General features: G+C 39.8%; 1 protein-coding gene across 1 annotated transcript in view; it reads left to right on the top strand.

Moving 5' to 3' along the window:
- The window catches only part of GFM1 (G elongation factor mitochondrial 1), a 56,559-nt gene that overhangs the window by 7,631 nt on the left and 28,953 nt on the right, over positions 1–19,975 (top strand). Inside the window, exons 4-12 of the mRNA XM_077488079.1 lie at positions 5,651–5,855; positions 5,955–6,071; positions 6,242–6,392; positions 6,493–6,647; positions 8,559–8,640; positions 9,243–9,380; positions 11,713–11,814; positions 13,659–13,715; positions 16,249–16,386. Of these exons, the coding sequence (XP_077344205.1) occupies positions 5,651–5,855; positions 5,955–6,071; positions 6,242–6,392; positions 6,493–6,647; positions 8,559–8,640; positions 9,243–9,380; positions 11,713–11,814; positions 13,659–13,715; positions 16,249–16,386 (1,145 nt within the window). The remainder of the gene's footprint in view (positions 1–5,650; positions 5,856–5,954; positions 6,072–6,241; positions 6,393–6,492; positions 6,648–8,558; positions 8,641–9,242; positions 9,381–11,712; positions 11,815–13,658; positions 13,716–16,248; positions 16,387–19,975) is intronic.

The raw sequence follows: 19,975 nt of genomic DNA, 5'->3' as shown, positions 1-19,975 counted from the left end.
ACAATTCTGGCTCCCACAGACTGGCTACAGTATGCTCATGTGGTACGTACAGATTAGTCCTGTCAATTTAAGAAGGTGGTCCTAACGACAATTCATTTGTGTATAAAAGACACCTGTCCACAGAATCTTTCTTCCATTATTCCCAAATAGAAGAAATACAAAATAACCATCAGTCTCTCTTGTTCTGGAGCTCCATGCAAGATTTCGCCTCATGGGGTAAGGATGATCGTCAGAAAAGTGAGGGATCTGCCCAGAACTACACGGGAGGAGCAGGTGAATGATCTCAAGGCAGTTGGGATCACAGTCGCCAAACAAACCATTGGTAACACAATACGCCGCCATGGATTGAAATCCTGCAGCACCCGCAAGGTCCCTTTCTGAAGTTTGTCAGTGAACATCTAAATGATTCAGAGAAGGATTGTTGTTGTGCTGTGGTCAGATGATACCAAAATTGAGATCTTTGGCATTAACTCGACTGGCCGTGTTTGGAGAAAGGAAAATGCTGACTGACCCTAAGAACACCATCCCAACAGTCAAGCACAGAGGTGGAAACATGCTTTGGGGCTGTTTCTCTGTTAAAGGTACAGGCCGACTTTGCCGCATTGAGGGGCCAATGGACGGGCCATGTATTGTAAATCCTTGGATGGGATCATTCTTCCCAGAACACTAAATATGGGTCTTCCAGCATAACCATGATCCAAAACAAACCCCCCAAGACAACAAAGGAGTGGCTCAAGAAGAAGCTCATTAAAGTCATGGAGTGGCCTAGCCAGTCTTCAGGCCTTAATCCTATCGAGGGGAAGGTGAAAGTTAGTTACCAGTTTTTCTGGATTTTTGATGTATATTCTGTCGCATTTAAAATATGAAAAGAAATGTACTTCTGCGCTACTCTAAAAATAAGTGCTATACATTTTGCAATGTAAGAGGTTGCTTCTTAACACCAACTGTTATTAGCGGACCAAAATAAAGCAAAACAACAAATGTGAATCGTTACCTCTTTTTTAAATTTGATAAGGTTACTTCAATAATATGAACATTATAATCATAAATGAATTGCAATGCCCCTAGTGGGAGTGTTCACTATAGCACCTAAGGGTATTACAAACAACACAAATACAATGTGTGTAACCAGCGACCTCTAGTGGAAAAAGGAAATCTGATATGTCAAGAAAAAGTCCATATGTTCAGTGATCTCTTCTGTGAATACATTTCTATCTTCATGCAATCCAGCAGTGAATACTAGTAAATGAGTGACTTGACACCCAGTGGACCCTCCACCAGTCACACTATGCACTCACCTCCCAAAGCGGCCCCCAATTAGGCCAAGTAGCGCTTCCCCTTTGGGGTCTCAATCCAGTATCTCTTAAGCTCCCAACAGTGGACTCCTGCAAGTGTGGTCTCTCATAGGTGATGGTAATATAAAGATAATAGAAGGAACTAGTATAGTGTAATACTGTAAAACAAAATTTATTTAAAACGCATGCAACTATTCCACTGACTTTAAGAATGCACTAGCCCTGGTGCATACAGGGGATGAGTTCAAACAAATACAGATCCGTCCCTGGGGTCACATAATTGTCTGCAAGTCCTAGGCCCTGCTGCCCTCATGGATTATCCTGTACTTCCTGCAATGATGCAATGGCGTAACATACCCCCCCCCCCCCCCCCGATGCATTTCGTCACTCTCCTGCGACTTTATCAAAGGTTATGTGCCTGTAATCATCGTCTGATATTTATACTGATCCCAAACCAATGAAAATTAAAAACATACTCTGTTCGGTGGCCATTTTTCCATGGTCCCACTGCCATTTTGTTGGTGATTCTACTTGGGGGGGGGGGGGGGGGAGAAAATGACCAAAAGATGTCTGTATCATAACACCACGGTGGCCATTTCCTAGAAGCTTGTCGCAGCCATTTTCCTAGTGATGTTTTTCATGAGTATAAAACTCCATAGGGAATAATGACAAGCCTAAGAAAAAACTTGTATTCTTAAAGTGGTTGTAAACCCTAACAATCCACTTTTTGCTACAGATAAGCCTATAATAAGGCTTACCTGTAGCTACCCCTGATATCTCCTAGACCTGTACGACTTAGAAGATATCCCCTGTATCTGCATGTGCCGACTACATCGGCACATGCGCACTGAAGCAATGGCACGTACGTGCCGTTTGCTTCAGCGAGTGTGTCCCGTTACCGCCGGCTCCCGCTCGAATGTGACGTCATCGCGGCTCCGGTCAATCACAGCGACGGAGCTGCGATAGCTGGAAATAACTTCAGGGAGAAATGTCACCAGCCGTTGCTGTGTATGGGCACTGCATCAGGAGCTTCGATCTCATGTAAGTATTACATAATGAGCTAGTATGCTATGCATACTAGCTCATTATGCCTTTGTCTTGCAAGTCCTTTCTTCTGAACAACAGCAACAGTGGTTACAAGGATATGTTATGAACATCTAAAAAGTCTAATCTTGTATGGAAAAACCAAAAACAATACATATAATAGCCTAGATGGGAGGAACTTAAAAAATCACCCGCCGTCATATTTTAATATTATTTAATGTTTAAACAATAATTAACATACAATACATTTAACCCTTACTTAGAATACATTACATATTAAGGTAGAGGGGACTGAAAAATCCATCACTACTCTGAGAAAAATATAGGACAGACTAAAAAGGAATAAAATTTTGAAAATGAAATATTAAATAGTAATTATGAAAATCACTAATCGCTAAAAATGGTGTATCTACTATCTGACTAAAGTTTTATTAGATGGCCGAGGAGTGCCGATGATTTGATGATTACATTAATTCATATTATATTTATCGGCGTATAACATGCTCCCCAAGTTTAGGAGGGAATTTTAAGGAAAAAAAACTTACATTTAAATGTCCATCTGCAGACTTGTCCATCATTGCAGTCTTGTCAGTGTCATTTGCAGCTTTGTCATGCAGCCTTGTCCATCGTTGTACCCTTGTCAACATCAATTGCAGCCTTGTCAGTTTTATTTGCAGCTTTTTTTTTTTTTTTTTAAATGGTGCCGCTGAGATACACAGAGCTGAATGTCCTGTGTATCTCGGTAGTTCTCACCTTTCGGGCCGTTCTCGGCACCCGAAAGCCACCGAGAGTGGCCGAAGGCCTCCCAGAGGCTCAAAACTGTAGAGGATCGGCGTATAACACGCACCTGCAATTTTTCCCCCCTGATTTTAAGGGGGAAAAGGTGCGTGTTATACGCCAATTTAAATACAGTAATCAAAAACATATACTGTAAATAAAATAATTACACACTTATATTATGATAGCCCCACCTGAAGGTCGTAATACCAGCACATAACTGCACTAGGGTTCCACTCAGAACCCCTAAGCTTAAACCATATCTCATCAGGCACTGCCCTATATTACCTATGACCAAGAAGCCAAAACTTCCTACATACTTTAGATCGGGCCAAAGATAGCATTTATACCCTGATAGCAGCATTTACCCCAAAACTTTGGTGGTGAGCCTGAAATAAAGGTATATGGGCATTTAAATATTAACTATATCCACATCACCCAATAATGGGCATATATCTGGAAAGAAGGTAAGCGTATTATTATACTAATGGGAGAGTAAATTAATTTCAACTGTACCACCCAGCCTGCTTATTTATACTTATCGGTGATAAAACAATTAAGATCGGAGTCTACATTAAATCCATTTGGCTGGAGAGAATGCATCTCACGAATCCACCATGATTTGCGTTTACTCAATGACTTTATTTTATCAGACCCCCCCCCCCCCCCTCCATCGGCTCTGATAGTTCTCAATACCCTCAATACACTCTGGGCTTGGCTCTGGTGATGAAATTCCTTAAGCGTTGTGATAGGTGATGTTTTGTAAAACCCGTCGTAATGTTGTAAATATGTTTTTGTATTCTCTTTGCCAGTTTCCGTTTTGTCCTTCCAATGTATTGTCGCTGTCAAGGACATTGGATGCAATACACCACCCCCATGGTGTTGCATGTTATGAGGTCTTTCATTGTATATTGCCTATTAGTTACTAGTCCGCTGTTGGGAGCTTAAGAGATACTGGATTGAGACCTCAAAGGGGAGGGCATTAATTGGGCTAATTGGGGGCCGCTTTGGGAGGTGAGCGTATACTGTGACTGGTGGAGGATCCACTGGGTGTCAAGTCACTTATTTTCTCTAGTATTCACCGCTGGATTGCATGAGAATAGCAATTTATTCACAGAAGATATCACTGAATATATGGACTTTTTCTTGACATATCATGTGTTGTGTTATATTTCCTTTGTCCATTAGAGGTCACTGGTTACACACATTGTATTCTGTGTGTTTTTTTTTTTTTTTTTTTTTTTTTTGTACTACCACTAGGTGCTATATTCAACACTCCCACTAGGGGCATTATTATTTATTATTATACAGGATTTATATAGCGCCAACAGTTTGCGCAGTGCTTTACAATATGAGGGCAGACAGTACACTTACAATACAAATCAATGCAGGAGGGATCAGAGGGCCCTGCTTGTTAGAGCTTACAATCTAGAAGGGAGGGTCAAGTTGAAACAAAAGGTAATAACTGTGGGGAAGAGCTAATGGAATTTATGATTTATATGTTCATGTTATTGAAGTGAGTTTATCAAATTTAAAAGCGCTACACGTTTTTTTTGTTTTTGTTTTGTTTTGTTTTTGTTTTGTTTTGCATCATTTAAAATATGCATATGTTAAAAATTCTAGACCCTTCATATCTTTGTGGGCAAACTTACAAAATCTGCAGGGGATAAAATAATTATTTTCCCAACTGTATAAGTGAAGCTGTTTTGCCCTGCACTCACAGCACAGATTCACTTTGAGTTGGTCATACACCTAATTACCAGATTGTGCAATGTCCTTTACATTTACCAACTACTGAGCAATCTAATTTATTTAAAGCAGGTGGGTCCTAGTGCTTGTTTATGAATGTAAAGATTCTACAATGGGATTGTACTGTTTATGGCCAGCAGTAGACATATATATTGATTCAGAAGCAACCTAAGCATGGTACTTCTACAGGATAAGCATATCTATATTTTATGTTTATAGAATAGTTAAAAACACTTAAGAAATATGCTATTTATATTTGTGCTTCCAGGACAGGTAAGTGTCCTAATATTAAAAATTAGCTGCATGGTTGAGTTGCCAGAAAGAAGCCTTTAATATGCCAGTTCCACAAAAAAGCCTGATTACAATATGCCCAGCAATACCTCGACTTGCCTCACAGCTTCTGGTAAACTGTAATCTGGAGTGATAGTTTTATGGTCACAACTATAATCGTTGTGTTTGGAGAGGGGTCAACAATGACAAGAATACCATCCCCAGTGTTGAGCATGGTGGTGGCTTGTTTTTTCATGATTTTATTTATTTTTTTGCTCATAACTGCAGTAAAATTAATGAAAGAAAGTTGTATCTCATGACATGTTTACTGCTGAGAGCTTTTCAGCAATTTTTGTTTCTTATTCTCAGTTTGTATGACATTTTAAGATTTTATTCCTTGACTGTCGACACTTTTTTTTTTTTTTTTTTATTTACAGTTATTTAATCTTGCTTTCATTTATTACTTGGTGTTGATATGTGACAGTGTTTTTTTGCTTTTCCCGGTTATCTTCCAGGTCATGTGGATTTTACAATTGAAGTTGAGCGATCACTGAGGGTACTGGATGGGGCTGTCCTTGTTTTGTGTGCAGTTGGAGGGGTTCAGTGCCAAACTATGACAGTTAACAGACAGATGAAGCGATACAATGTCCCCTTCCTAACTTTCATCAACAAGCTTGACAGGCAAGGCTCCAATCCTGTAAGGGCCCTGCAGCAGCTCAAGTGAGTATCACTGAACGTTTTGTATGAATTTTGGAAGAGATCATACAATGTAGAAGTCACAGGACCTGGCCCTTTTTTTTTGTTTTGTTTATACAACAGGTCCAAACTGAACCACAATGCAGCATTTGTCCAGATTCCTATTGGACTTGAGAGTAACTTTAAAGGTGTCATAGACCTTGTTGAAGAACGAGCTGTATATTTTGATGGAGAATTTGGGTATGTATAGTTTGCAAAGTGTTTTCTCTATATTATTGTTTGCACTTATAGAGATAAGGAAGCAATTGGCTTATTTGTTATTATAGGGCCATAAGCAGCAATGTGCTCACTGTGCTGAGACCAACACTGCTTTTATTCTGTAATAAATATGCTCTATAATATTCTTACAGGCAGCATGTGCGATATGAGGATATTCCAGCTGAGTTCAGAGCGGAGGTTGCAGATAGTAGACAAGAGCTGATAGAAAGTGTGGCCAATTCGGATGAAATTCTTGGAGAGATGTTCCTAGAAGAGAAAATCCCATCTGCTGCTGACTTAAAGGTGGACCATGGACATAAATATGACTGTCTTCTTTTTCTCTTTTTTCATTTTCTTATATGTGAGGAGACTAACATTTAACTTTTTTTTTTTTTTTCCTCAGTTGGCCATCCGAAGAGCTACATTGAAGAGAGTATTTACACCTGTTCTGCTGGGAAGTGCCCTAAAAAATAAGGGTGTCCAGCCCCTTCTAGATTCTGTACTGGATTATCTTCCAAACCCTGCTGAGGTGTCCAACTATGCCATCCTCAATGAACAGTAAGTCAGCGTTCGATAAGTTGTATGCTATGTTTCTGTGTATTATTAGCAATAAAATGTTGACGTGTAAATTGAGGTCACAGCCAAAGGTGCTGTTCTTTTAGGAAATATTTGTAATTTCTAGTTCCTAGATGCACTTCCCAAATAAACTTTAATCAAAAAGCTTGGAACTTAAGAAGAAAATCTTAATTTCTGCTAGGTGTCAACAGCATTAAGTCAAAAACGCCATACATGAGTCAACTAGCAGGTTGAATGAAAAAAACTGACACGATTCCCCCATCCACACATTTGAGGTGAATGGGGCAATTCTTCCCACTGTGTCATTGTATTCTGACAGCAGAAAGATTCCCCTGCCGTCAAAATTAAACTGATCAGAGCTGCAGTCTATAGCCTGTCATGCTGCTGATCAAGCAGCTTTTTTCCAATAGAGCGGATAAGCAGAAGTAATTCGGCAGATCGACTTCTGTTCAAGCATAGTGGCCATATATGGATCGAAATTAGGCCAGTCCCTGCTGATCAGACTGAATTTCGATCCACGTAGAGCCAGCTTTACAGTGGTGTGCATAAATGCAGAACATTGTTTTTTTTTATTTCTTAGTTGCTTTTGATTGGGATTGAAAATCTGGAAAAAAGTGCACCAAATTTAAGTGATATGAAAAAATGCATACAAAGTTTTAGCATATTTATTTTATGTACCATTATATTAATTATTACAAAAATTTTAGGGAAAAATGCATGTATGTGTTAGGGGCTGGTCTTGTGAGGACTAGCAGGTTATGCTTCATGAATGTTGGATAAAGAGTATCTAAATTCTAGAATGAAAATGTAAAACATGGCAAATTACTAACTCTTAGGGGTGATGGTTGCATGGGCTTTCTTGAAGCTAATGGAGCACATTATGTGCTTTATTAGCTTCAATGTAGGACTAGTAAGGAGTCTAAAAGAGAACCAGTCATAAACCGTATTACATAGGGGACCGTTTGCCCAACATGTGATATAAAAAGTTTAGTGAGAAAATAAAGTTACACAAGCACTTAAACTCCTACATAAACACACATATAAACAAAAAATGGGGGACACCTGTAAGCAAAATCCATTGATTGTGCTACAAATGTTACATCTCGTCCTGCACATGAGTGAGAACAAAAATTCTAAGGCCATTAGTCATGTTTAAAGTGGCGCCTATGAAGAATTTAGGGTAACAAAGTTTTGCTGTTATTTCACAGGCCCGTGCAATTTTAAGACTTGTTGGGTATCAATTGTGATATTTGGAGGTTTCGCTCAAGTAGTAGTCCTTTCCAGTGAGATTAGACCAGCTACGAAATACTGTATCATGGTGCGTGGCTCACTTTTATTTAAAGGAGAAGTCAGGCAGGGGACCTCTTGTTTCCTGGGTGGAGCCCTCATGCAATGTCCTTGATTAAAAAGGCTGTGTACACCTGCACACACAAGTTTGCTGGTCATCAGCAAATCTTAGAACGGGGTTAGAGGCTTCTTTTTTTTTTTTTTTCTCAAAAATTTTAAATCCTCTGGACCCCAATCCAGGATTTTAAAAACTGAAAAGCCAATTTTCTTGACTCTGACATGCTGGAGCCCTTTTTAAGACTACGGGGTGTCTGCTTTTAGAAAATATGTAATGTTTTGGGTGTTTAAGCTAATCTTAAGGCCGAAAAAGGATTTTTTAAATGTTTAAAAAAATTGCAAAAAAAAACCTAAACCAAACGGCTTTGGAAGTGAAAGGGTTAAATGCACATGTCTGTTGGTAATCTATGTAAAAATGTAGATAGGCATTTGGGTTTTCTTTGTAACTGAGCTAGATGTTTGCTGTGTAAACAGGTGACAATTGCTCAATGTGTACTTGTCCATTTATCTTAACTCCTTTAACAATGGTAAACATGTTTTTCTTTTTAGAAGTGAAGAGTCTGCAAAGATATTGATGAGCTCTCTCAGGGATGGCTCTCATCCATTTGTTGGACTGGCATTCAAGCTAGAGGTAGGTGTATTTTTTGATTAAGTTTTTAATTGAATTTGTCAAATGTAAGAAAAGACTATGGCTTAACCCCTCACTTACAGTTTTCACCTTGAGGGAACCTATCAGGATAAAAATGAGCAGCGCTATATATGACTTATTCTTGAAGGCCTATGTTCCAAAGATGTCATTCCTATTGTTACTGTACTGCTTGGTGAGTCACTTACGTGGAATAAACCTAACATGTTATTTGCTGGAACCCCCTGATATGTAACTGGGTCAGTGGCTCCCAAAGTAGTAAAGTAATGATAAGAATGGCAACTCTGGGCCGCAACACTTCACTTCCCGATTTCCCTGACAAAGGATGACGGCGGGGGTAGCTGAGAGACGAGCGATTGCGCGTCATCTGCTGCAGACATCGCTGGACCCTGGAACAGGTAAGTGTTCATTTATTAACAGTCATCAGCTGCAGTATTTGTAGCTGCTGACTTTTAATATTTTTTTTGAAAGGTGCAGCTCCTCTTTAAGTCCGTTTTGCAGAAGTTGTGTATGATCTAACAACCCAATCAGGAAGTAACATGTTTCTTCAGTGAAAAATGTGCCTTTTTGTTTTTCGTCTGGTTTAGGCTGGTCGCTTTGGTCAGCTGACGTATGTCCGCGTGTACCAGGGAATGCTGAAGAAGGGAGACTATATTTACAATACAAGAACGGGAAAGAAAGTCCGTGTACAGAGGCTTGTCTGTCTTCATGCTGACGTAATGGAGGTACTGTGCTTTTCATGAGTACTGAGAAAATATATATTACCTGATTTGTTTAATACTTGTATAAACTAACAGCCATTAGTGATATTTACCTCTAACCCATTTGCCAATATGTACATATAGGAGCTATACTAATATGTGACGAGTGACGACATTAAAAAGCTGACAGAGGTTCTATTATTCCTCTGATTTATACATTTTCTTTTTTTACTTCAGTCTGTGTTGTTGTTAGAAATTTCCATTCGCTTCTTGGGGGCAATCCTTCCTTTTTTTTATTTTTTTTTATCACCAGGAATCTCTTCAACAAAATCTTTTGACTCTTATAGGTGTTATAATCCTTCCCCACTCTATCCAACTAAGAAAAGGTTTTGGCTATGGATACACTTTTTACCTGATATACTTTAAAGCAAACTTTCTTTAATCAACAGCTCAGTCCCTAAAAAATATCTAAAGCCAAATCCTTTTTTCCTTCTTGTCTGTTAAGGGACACAGTCTTTCACATTTTGTTTTTTACTGCCACCTACAGTAACAGTGGACACTGGCAAAAAAGTAAGTCAGCCATGGATACCCCTCCTACTACCAGCTCGTCTAAATTTTTGTTGACAGCTTCCTGGAAAAAGTGATGTCTTCTCTTCATCTCTGCTGTCTGGGAGACTATAAAATAATTATAGAACACAACACTAGTAAATAAAAAAAGAAAAAAAAAAGAAACTTTAAAGGGGTTGTAAGGGTAAAAGTTTTTTTACCTTAATGCTTTCTATGCATTAAGGTGAAAAAACATCCAACAATGCCGCCCCCCCCCCCCCGTTTTACTTGCCTGACCCCTCGAAAGTGCCGCGCTCGCCCCTAACATCCTCTTCGCCGATCACCCTGGCCGTTGATTGGCTAGAGTGGATGGATTGAAAGCAGCGCTGCTGTCAATCACATCCAACGACACAGCACGCCGGGGGCGGGGCCGAGTGATACAGTGAGTGGCTACGGCCACCAGCGGTATCACGGGAGCACGGCCGGAAGCACTCCACATCATGCGAGGGAGCTCGCATGAAGTTGAGTCCTTACAGGAGAGAGCCAAGACAGCCGCCGAGGGACCCCCAAAGAGCAAGCTCGGGGCCACTCTGTGCAAGACGAGCTGCACAGTGGAGGTAAGTATAACATGTTTGTTATTTAATCTTTAAAAAAAATGCCTTTAGTGATCCTTTAATAAAAATGTTGAAATCCTCAAACCATTCATAAAATTGATATTCACATGGTACAACGCTTAGAGGAGAGTGCAACAATGCTGAACAGCCCTTAGAAAGCTGTACAGCACAATCGCAGGCACAGTGAGGGGTGGACGGAACCGCATCAGTCTGCACAACAGCTGGTATCCAGAGGAAGCTAAAGAATTGAGAAAGAGAGGCTGTGCCTTGAAATGCATTGCTATTGAGATGGCAGGGTGCATTCTGTAACCAGGAAGTGTTGAAACAATTCTGATAGGGCTGACCTTGTTTTGGCCGCTGCTTACTGTGCCTTTAGTTGCACTGTAAAGCTTTGTTAGAGCTGGCTGTTCAACAACGCTGCATTCTCCCCCCAGTTGTTTACCATTCTTCTCCCTTTTAATTGGTCACTAGGTGGAAAGCTGGTAATCCTTTCTACTATGATGGGCTTTAACACAGAGAGGTTGCACAGAGTCAACCTAAATGTAAACATTTCTGTTCTGAGTGCGTGCGCCCAGCATAGATGCCGGTGGGGATTAAAAAGCTCCCGAGCTTGTGATCGAGAGCTTTATGATCATGTGACAGCCAATCACAGTGGTCACATGACCCAAATGCCCGCCTCCACCATTCGACATATAGAAGCAATTAAAGGGGTTAAAGGGCCGAGGGCGTGGTGGCGGGAAGCAGTTAAAGTGGTTGTATTCACCATTTATTAGACTTAAGCTCCATACACCCTATCGGACTTTCTGCTGATTTTTGTCTTCAGATTTACCAAAACCATGTAGTACAAGGGCCTGCCTGATTGCATACAAATTGAAACTCCTAAGGTTTACCTCATATTATGTGGTTTTGGTAAATCTGAAAATAAAAATCCGCAGAAAATCTGATAGTGTGTATGGGGCTTTAATGTATTCTGTATTACTCTATTGGTTTCTCAGGCAGCAATTTTCTGGTGAGGTGTTGTGTACACCTGTTTGTTGCAGTGGTAAGTGCCAGCGACTCAGTTTCTTTTTAAATTTAAAGTGTGGATTTAGGTGCACATTAACATTTTTATTAGTATTAAAACATTCAGTTTTTTTTTCCAGTCTGAATAATTGCACCCCTTATAAGAAACTGTTTCTTGAAATTTGTTTTTCAAGGATGTAGATGAGGTCTTTGCAGGAGACATCTGTGCATTATTTGGGATTGACTGTGCAAGTGGAGACACCTTTACCAGCAAATCCAATGACAATCTATCTATGGTAAGTTACATGCCCATGGTTTTAAATGGACATCCTTAGTGTGACTACAGAAACGAAAGTTCCGTAAAAGTCAGTGGTGTGGGCGGCACAGTGGTGTAGTGGGTAGCACTCTCGTCTAGCAGTAAAAAGGGTCGCTGGTTCAAATCCCAACCATGACTCTACCTGCCTGGAGTTTGCATGTTCTCCCTGTGCCTGCATGGGTTTCCTCCGGGTACTCCGGTTTCCTCCCACACTCCAAAGCCATGCTGGTAGGTTGATTGGCTTCTGTCCAAAAAATTGGCCCTAGTATATGAATGGGGACCTTGGATTGTGGGCTCCTTGAGGGTAGGGACCGATGTGAGTGTGCAATGTACAGGGATAGGGACAATTGTAGACACTCACTCAGGTTGAACTGGATGGACTGGTGTCTTTATTCAGCCTTACTAACTATGTTCAATTATTATTCCCAGAGAAGAGCTAGTAAATGGGGGATGTGGTTGCAATAAACAAAAATATCAATCTTTACTACAGTATCAGAAATGAACTATTTTATATAAGGCCTCTAAAGAATTCATACAGCCCATCATGCCGTTGGATGAGAAACAATTTAATCTTATACTGTGTAAAGCAGGGTACACATTGGCAAAATGTCGGGAGAGAACGGGCGGTTTAAAAAAAAAATGGCCAAAATTTGGCCCATGTGTATGTCGGTCTGACAGACAGAAGCTGGGCACGCATGCTGGAAAACCAGCTGCTGGTCGACTCCTGATTAGCGCTCTCTGCAATTGGCTAAAAGCACTAATCGGAGTGTTCTGGCGGGGGGCCATCCCCTTGTCAGAAAACAATAGCTCAGCAAGGGAGATCGCTGAACTGACTTTGCATGGTTAGTACAGTGGCTCTGACCGGAGCTGACAGCTTTTTTTCCGTTCAACCCGAGGGGTTGAACGCAAAAGAAAAGATAATAGTGTGTACCAGGCTTTAGGGTTTTGTTTTTTTAGGGGTTTGTTTCTCCTGTCAGAGCAGTAAAAATGTGGATGTGTGTGTATATGTATATATATATATATATATATATATATATATATATATATATATATATATATATATATATATATATATATATATATATAATATTATAGTATAGTATGTGTGTCAACACTGTAGCAGAGTTTCGGCTTCACAACCTTTAATGCCACCAACAGGGTATGGTTTATAGCAAATCTAATTTGTCAGAGCTCAGTAAAAAAAATAACCTGCCATTTGATGTAATTTTGTGAAACTTTGCTGATGGTCTTCAGCATCTGGATACCAGCAAAAATTGGTGCAGGTTTAGCGTTCCTCCTTGGAGGCATTCATTGCCAGGACAGTGAAATAATGCAGCACATGTGTTGAAAGGTTCTCCTCATTAAAGGGTCAGTTTATCTTTTCACAAAAAAATGAAAGTCAACTTACACCCTCCCCGCTTCTTTTGTTCCTGTTGCATGTACATTGTGTGAAGCTAATTTTCTGTCTCCCTCCCAGCCCGGCACTTTAAAACATTACTACGCAGTGCCAAAGTCTGTGTAAAATTATTATGCAAGCAATAGAAAACACTTATTGGTCAGGGTTGGTCATATGACTACGTAACGGAGTTACTTTGCCTTTTCATTTGTGAAAACTAACCCTTCAAACTCCAATTCCAACTTTAGCAACATATTACATGTTATACCAATATTTAGGGTGTAATACGTTTCTAAGCAACCCCTACCTCCAGATTTGCTTGTATAATAGTCAAAACAGACCGTTTGTAATAAGTGGTGTAAGATCTGTATAGTACTTTGACACATCTGTTTTCTGTTAGATATGATAGATCCTCTTCTTGGTTACAGGAGTCCATCCATGTACCGGATCCAGTCATCTCTGTAGCAATGAAACCTGTCAACAAGGTAAGATGCTGACAGCCATCTTGTTTGCTTCGTTGATCATTGTTTGTCTTCAGACAGTTTTTTGATGGCAGATTGTAAATATACGAACAGAATTATTTTTATTGCCTTTTCTTGCAAACACTTGTATATAAATAAAACATGTTCAGTGACTGTTTCTGACATAATGGGGTTTATTTACTAAAGCTGGAGAGTGCAAAATTAGGCTCACTTCTACATAAAAACCAATCATCAGCTTCTAACCTCAGCTTGTTCAATTTAAGCTTTGGCAATAAGACTTTGGAAGCTGATTGGTTTCTATGCAGATGTGAGCCTGATTTTTCACTCTCCAGCTTTCATAAATAAAACCCAGTGTGTCCATCACCAAAAAACAACCACCTCTGAGGTCTTGTAAAATTCCAGCTTTACAGTGTGTTAGGAAACGTATTTAATGATATGATGTAAGAGAAGTGTAGTGTAATACTTTGTAATCTACAAAAGATTAAGTCTTGGGACTTGTTCACACCATGAGGTGTGTTTGGGCGCACATGCTTTTTTTAGGGTAGCCCATTAACTTCACAGCACAGCAACCCTGTGAAGTTAATGGGCTACCCTAAAAAAAGCATGTGCGCCCAAACACACCTCATGGTGTGAACAAGTCCCAAGACTTAATCTTTTGTAGATTACAAAGTATTACACTACACTTCTCTTACATCATATCATTAAATACGTTTCCTAACACACTGTAAAGCTGGAATTTTACAAGACCTCAGAGGTGGTTATTTTTTTTTTTTTATTATTTTTTTTTTTTTTTAGCAGTTTAGCCTCATCTATGTAAAACATGCAACAAAAAAAATGCAGGTACAATTTTTTTTTTTTTTTATCTGTCACGCCAAAACAGATGATATCAAAGAACCATGCATTTTGGTGAGTGTGAGCGCTTGATGCGTGGGGTTGCCATTGAATCATAACTTCACTCTCAATCAACATTGATTATTTGTAATCCTTATTCTGCTAGCATTTGTAAATGGATAGGAAGGTATGTTATGTTATATTCGCTTGTTTGAAGCGCTGTTTGGTTTTTTTTTTTTTTTTACTTTTCAGTTACTTCCTGGTTTCCAGGCCTAGGCAAATTATGTCATACATGCCAGTTGTCCTCTGTAGGGGAGGAGGGGTTTTCCCAGCTAAGCACACCCCCCTGCCTGTATGCCTTAATTAGGGATGAGCTCAGGCGTGTTCGCATGGTCCACATGCAGAGCCCGCCAGGAAGTCATTGCCCGATCTCTGCAGCCACGCATTGGGGTAATGTCTCCCTGCCTGTGATTAGCGCAGCACTGCGCCGACTTCCTGGCGGGCTCTGCACGTGGACCATGCGAACACGCCTGAGCGCCTCCCTAGTCTTAACTAGAGACAAATTGATTCCAGGAAGTAAATGCTACATACATCACCTGCCACAGTCAAGATTGCTGGAGTCAGAAATGCTAGGGAGCGTTTTTTAAAGTGATTTTTTTTTTCAACAAAATAAAGCATGGAAAGATGGTTGGATGAGTGAGTTTGCTTTAAATATACAAAATGAATTAAATGGCATTTTTGGTATGTGGTGGTTGGATGCAGTGTAGTTCCACTTGTGATACACCTTCATTGAGCTATGCCTAGGGGTGTGTGTCCCTAAGAGCTTCCCACCGATCAGATGTTTCATAGCAGCTCTGAGGACTTTTGCAAAGCCCAGTTACAGCTTTATATGGAATTGAAATGATTGCATCTCTCAAGAAACTACTACTAGGTAAAATCTGCTTCTTGCTGAAAGCTTAAAAACACTTAAAAATGTATCCAAACTTAAGATCAAAATGCAATATTTTGCTAATTATCAGCCATACAAGTGGTGAATATATTGTTTTTTTTGTCTTGGGTGACCAGGGCTACTGACTGTACTGTATCTATGGAGGAGCCAATTTGTTGCTCTAGGACTGGAAGTAGTAAAAGTAAAGAACACTTCCCCCAGTCCCCTCTCCATACTTGAAGGGAAGGTGTTTTGTAGTTCAGAGGTGAGCTTCACAGAACTGATAAGGCTGTGAACTGCATAGTACAGCACACTGGATTTATGGCGGCATCAATGGGTATTTTTTACACCGATATAACAAAGTGATTTCAGTGGTATGTTTTAGCAGACCAAAGAGGAAAAAAATACAAGTAGTGTACTATTGGGTTTAAAGTGTACAGTATGTAAACCCCAAGAAACTCCATCCCAATATATATTTTTATGAAGGGGAATATATGAATTGACGCTTTAAGGTTTGCAAGAGATCAGGTGTGCAAAATTTGTCGGTATAAATGACGAGTTTTCTTTAATTTTGTAGCGCATACAAACGCAATAGTCAAAATACATTTTTGTATAGCTTAAAATGTGTATGTGGTGTGTCTGTTTTTTGTAAGATTGGTTAATTGTTTGCTCTAAGGATTTCTTTAATTTAAAATATATTTTAAACAATTGAGAAAAACAAAAATGAAATGTTAGTCTTGATTGGTCAGTTATTGTTGACCTTTTATTTACTCCCAGAATGATCTAGATAAGTTCTCCAAAGGTATCAGTCGGTTTACACGAGAAGACCCAACGTTTAGAGTGCACTTTGATAATGAGAGCAAGGAAACCATTGTTTCTGGTATGGGAGAGCTGCACCTGGAGATCTATGCTCAGGTAATCAATGATCTGCTTATATAATCATAATTTTGTATAATACATGATGTAACCCTTAGCAGTAAGCTATTTACGTTGTAAAGACCACAATTTACATTTACACTGATTTCTGAAATGTGTAAATAATTCTCGATTCGGGAAATCCATAATAAAATAGCCACCTGAAATGTGATAACACAATTCATGCTTAGTAAACCGGAGGAAAGACCATATTTGTAAGCTCAGTTATGTGAGAGTCGCACTGACTGGTATGTGGAGTGGATTATGCTTGCTGATAGACATTATAATGCAGAAAGAGGACCACATGGCTACAGATGACACTTTGGAAACCACTGCACAAGATAGTGAATTGAGCGTCGGTTTACCAGTGCGTGGGAGCAGGCAAGGTTTCTTTTAGAAGGGACGTCCTTCATATCCCTTATATTCACAATACCTGCACTTACTTGCAGATCCATGCTTCTCTGATTGAGGAAAGTGTTGACATCACGTGACAGTGCTTGGCCATAGCAATTGGGAGCAGGAGAGTAGGTTACATGCTTCTTTATACCCTGAAGTAAATTCCCGCTGGCTGCGGAGGAGGAAGAAGCTGAAAGCGAGTGCAGGTAGAAGAGTATAAGGTGCAAGCCCTTTCCTCGCTCAAACACTGTTGCCTTACTTCGGTGGCTGCGTCTTTATTCTTTTCCTGCCTTCCTCCCAGGTTTCTCAAAAAACTGTCTAGCTCAGTCACCTGATTGGGTTAAGTGGTTGCTAGGGGTTCCAGCTGTGGCTAATTGACTTCCCATTTGATGTTTGCATAATTCCAGAATCATCACCACTTGGCAAAGTCAACAGCATGACTCCAGTTATCTTGTCTGTAAAGCTGGCTCATGTTCTTGTGACTTTATAAGTATATTCGATGATATGACAAATGTCACTTGAACGTACTCCAAAAAAGCATTTGCTTTAACCATACTATTTTGGAGCGAATTGTCTTTTGGAAACCCCATTCATTCACTTGACAAAAATGTAATATTTATCCTTTAAATGTTCCCACTATGGTTGAAAAGTAATGTCAATTTGACCCCACTAACGATGCAAAAAACTTTTAAACATTTTCAAGCAAAGATATAAGTGTATGGTCTACCTGCCTGGGGGGTTTTCAGGCTGAGGATTCGGGTGTATACCTTGATTGCTACGCTCCTCCAATGCAACCTTAAAGCGGTTGTATGCGCTAGTAAAAACAAAAAATTGTAAGGCAAAGGCATAATGAGCTAATATGCACCGCATACTAGCTTATGAACTACTTAACGTAGAACGAAGCTCCCGCACTGTTTCCCGGTCATCGCTGAGGGAGCTGACATGTTGCCTTGGCGATTCTTCTGGGTTTGTGGCTGCGATGAAGTCACTCCCTCACAGGAGTCCTCTTTCCAGCAAGGAGCTCTGATCTTCCAGACCTTCAGAGCACATGTGCCGCTGACGTCAGCAGCTGCATGCAAGGTGGATATCTCCTAATTCGTACAAGTTTAGGAGATATTCATTTTACATACAGGTAAGCCTTATTATAGGCTTACCTGTAGGTACAAATGTGCTAAAAGGGGTATACAGCCGCGTTAAGAGACCCAGATGAGACCTTGCTACATAAATCTATACCGACAGTGCGTAAAAGGCAAAACAAATTCCTTTCATCTTCGCTGCCGCTATGCAAGCTATTGCTCGCTCCTGGAAAGCACCCACACTTAGTTTTCAGTCAAGACCCACCTAAATTAGCATTATGATCAGCAAGAAATTGATGCCTATATTTGAAGACAGATATGATACATTTCTGAAAGTCTAGTCATTCACCTTTTCTCTTCCCTTGTCCTTTCTCTCTGCTCTTTTGTATTTAAGTTTTTTTCCCTCCCCTCACCTTCTTTGTTGTGTTTTTATTTTTTATTTATTTATTTATTTATTTATTTTTTTTGGGCTACTCTGTTTTTGTCCTTTATTTCTTGGTTTCCCCAGAAGGGTAACCACACTCGTTCCCATTTTTTCTCTTCTAATATTACGAGTTGCGCTTTGACAGACACCAATGGTATGGGCTTCTTAGTGCATTTCTTCATTTCGTTCTGAATCGCCTCCGGACACTACTCCTCTGCATACAGACTATTATAGTCTTGTGTGTTTTTTTTTTTTTTTTTTTTTTTTTTTTTATGTATATTTGGTACCAGTATAGGGGCACTGTGACCCCTCCTGGTGCACTTTGTACAATTTTTTGTAATGTTCTGTAATAAGTTCTTGTAAATATTGTAAACTAAATTTTGTAAAATAAAATATTGAATCAGAAAAACTCCCATATGAAGTAGCTCTGAGCTTGGTGTTTGAAGGCGCACACCTGTGATGGTGAAGGTGAGCAGTAACGGCTAGGCTTCTCCTGTTCCCTGCAATGCCCATAGATCACCCAGAGGGCATTGTTACTTTTTCTCAACGAAAGTGGAGTTACTCTTTAGGACTGGCATTTGAACCAGTCCTTGCCACCACTGTAAGGATTGCATTCTGGCTAATGACAGCCAATGTAAGGGGCATTTTTGGCATTGACCCTTGATGTAGTGGTTTTAGTATGGGTTCCTCGACACCTGGCCTTTTTTTTTTATTTTTTTTTTTTTTTTTTGGTATAAAATTTGAGAGGCTGGTCTAGCTCTTCCACTTAAGTATACCGCAGATTGTTACTAAAAACTTTAGATAAGACTTGGAAAATAATGTAACCAGTCTAGACTTCTAGGTCAAATCATCTTTATTTACCTAGTTTGGCATTAGAGCATTTTTTTATTTAGTTAGTTATTTATTTTTTTGCACACATGTAAAAATCTTTATTTTTGGCCATAAAATTACCTTAAACCCCCAGAACATATATTTTTTTTTTCTAAAACTAGAGACCCTATACAATAAAAATGTCACACGATATTTGCATAAATGTTTATCAAAACACAAGTTTTCAAGAAAAATAATAAAATTTTAGTGCAAACACGCACTATACTCATTTTTTGGTGAAATATAAAAGATGAGGTTATGTCAAGTAAATAGATGTCAAACATTTCAAGTCATAAAATTGTGTGCACCTGTGATATCGCAAACCACTACACTACCCAAAAATCTCCATAGTTGACCTTTTAAAAGCCTTTACAGCTCATCAGTTTAGCGTTAACTGTGAGCTCTTGTGCTAGAATTATTGCTCTCGCTCTGACATTCGTGGTGATACCTCACATGTGGTGCATCACAGTTTACATACACATTGACACCCTGGTTGTGCGTTTGCAATTGCAGGTGTGCGCAGGCAATAGAGGTTAAGTTTAAAGAAGTATTTCCAAAGCTATTTTGCCCAAACTTCTGTAAGTCACAGGAGTGCACTTAGTGCTGCACTTCTGTGACCCAGATTCAGCCGACTGCAGGCTAAAGTCTGCTGTGGGCTGTTGTCAGAGTTTTCCAGGCTCTGCAGGGATCCCAACAATGTCAGAATCCACCCAGATGCCTGATTGAATACTGCCTCAGCCTCTGTGAGCCAACTGCTCCTGCTCCTTTTACAGCCTAGCACTCTAGTGAGCACTGGAGGGATAGAGCACAGAGCGGTGACTGA

The sequence above is a fragment of the Lithobates pipiens genome, unplaced genomic scaffold (genome assembly GCF_037356315.1).
Source record: "Lithobates pipiens isolate NorthernLeopardFrog02 unplaced genomic scaffold, aLitPip1_a1.2 Scaffold_18, whole genome shotgun sequence".
Taxonomy (NCBI): domain Eukaryota; kingdom Metazoa; phylum Chordata; class Amphibia; order Anura; family Ranidae; genus Lithobates; species Lithobates pipiens.
The sequence above is the reverse complement of the archived record's forward strand: the minus strand, read 5'-3'. Positions and strand labels throughout refer to the sequence as shown.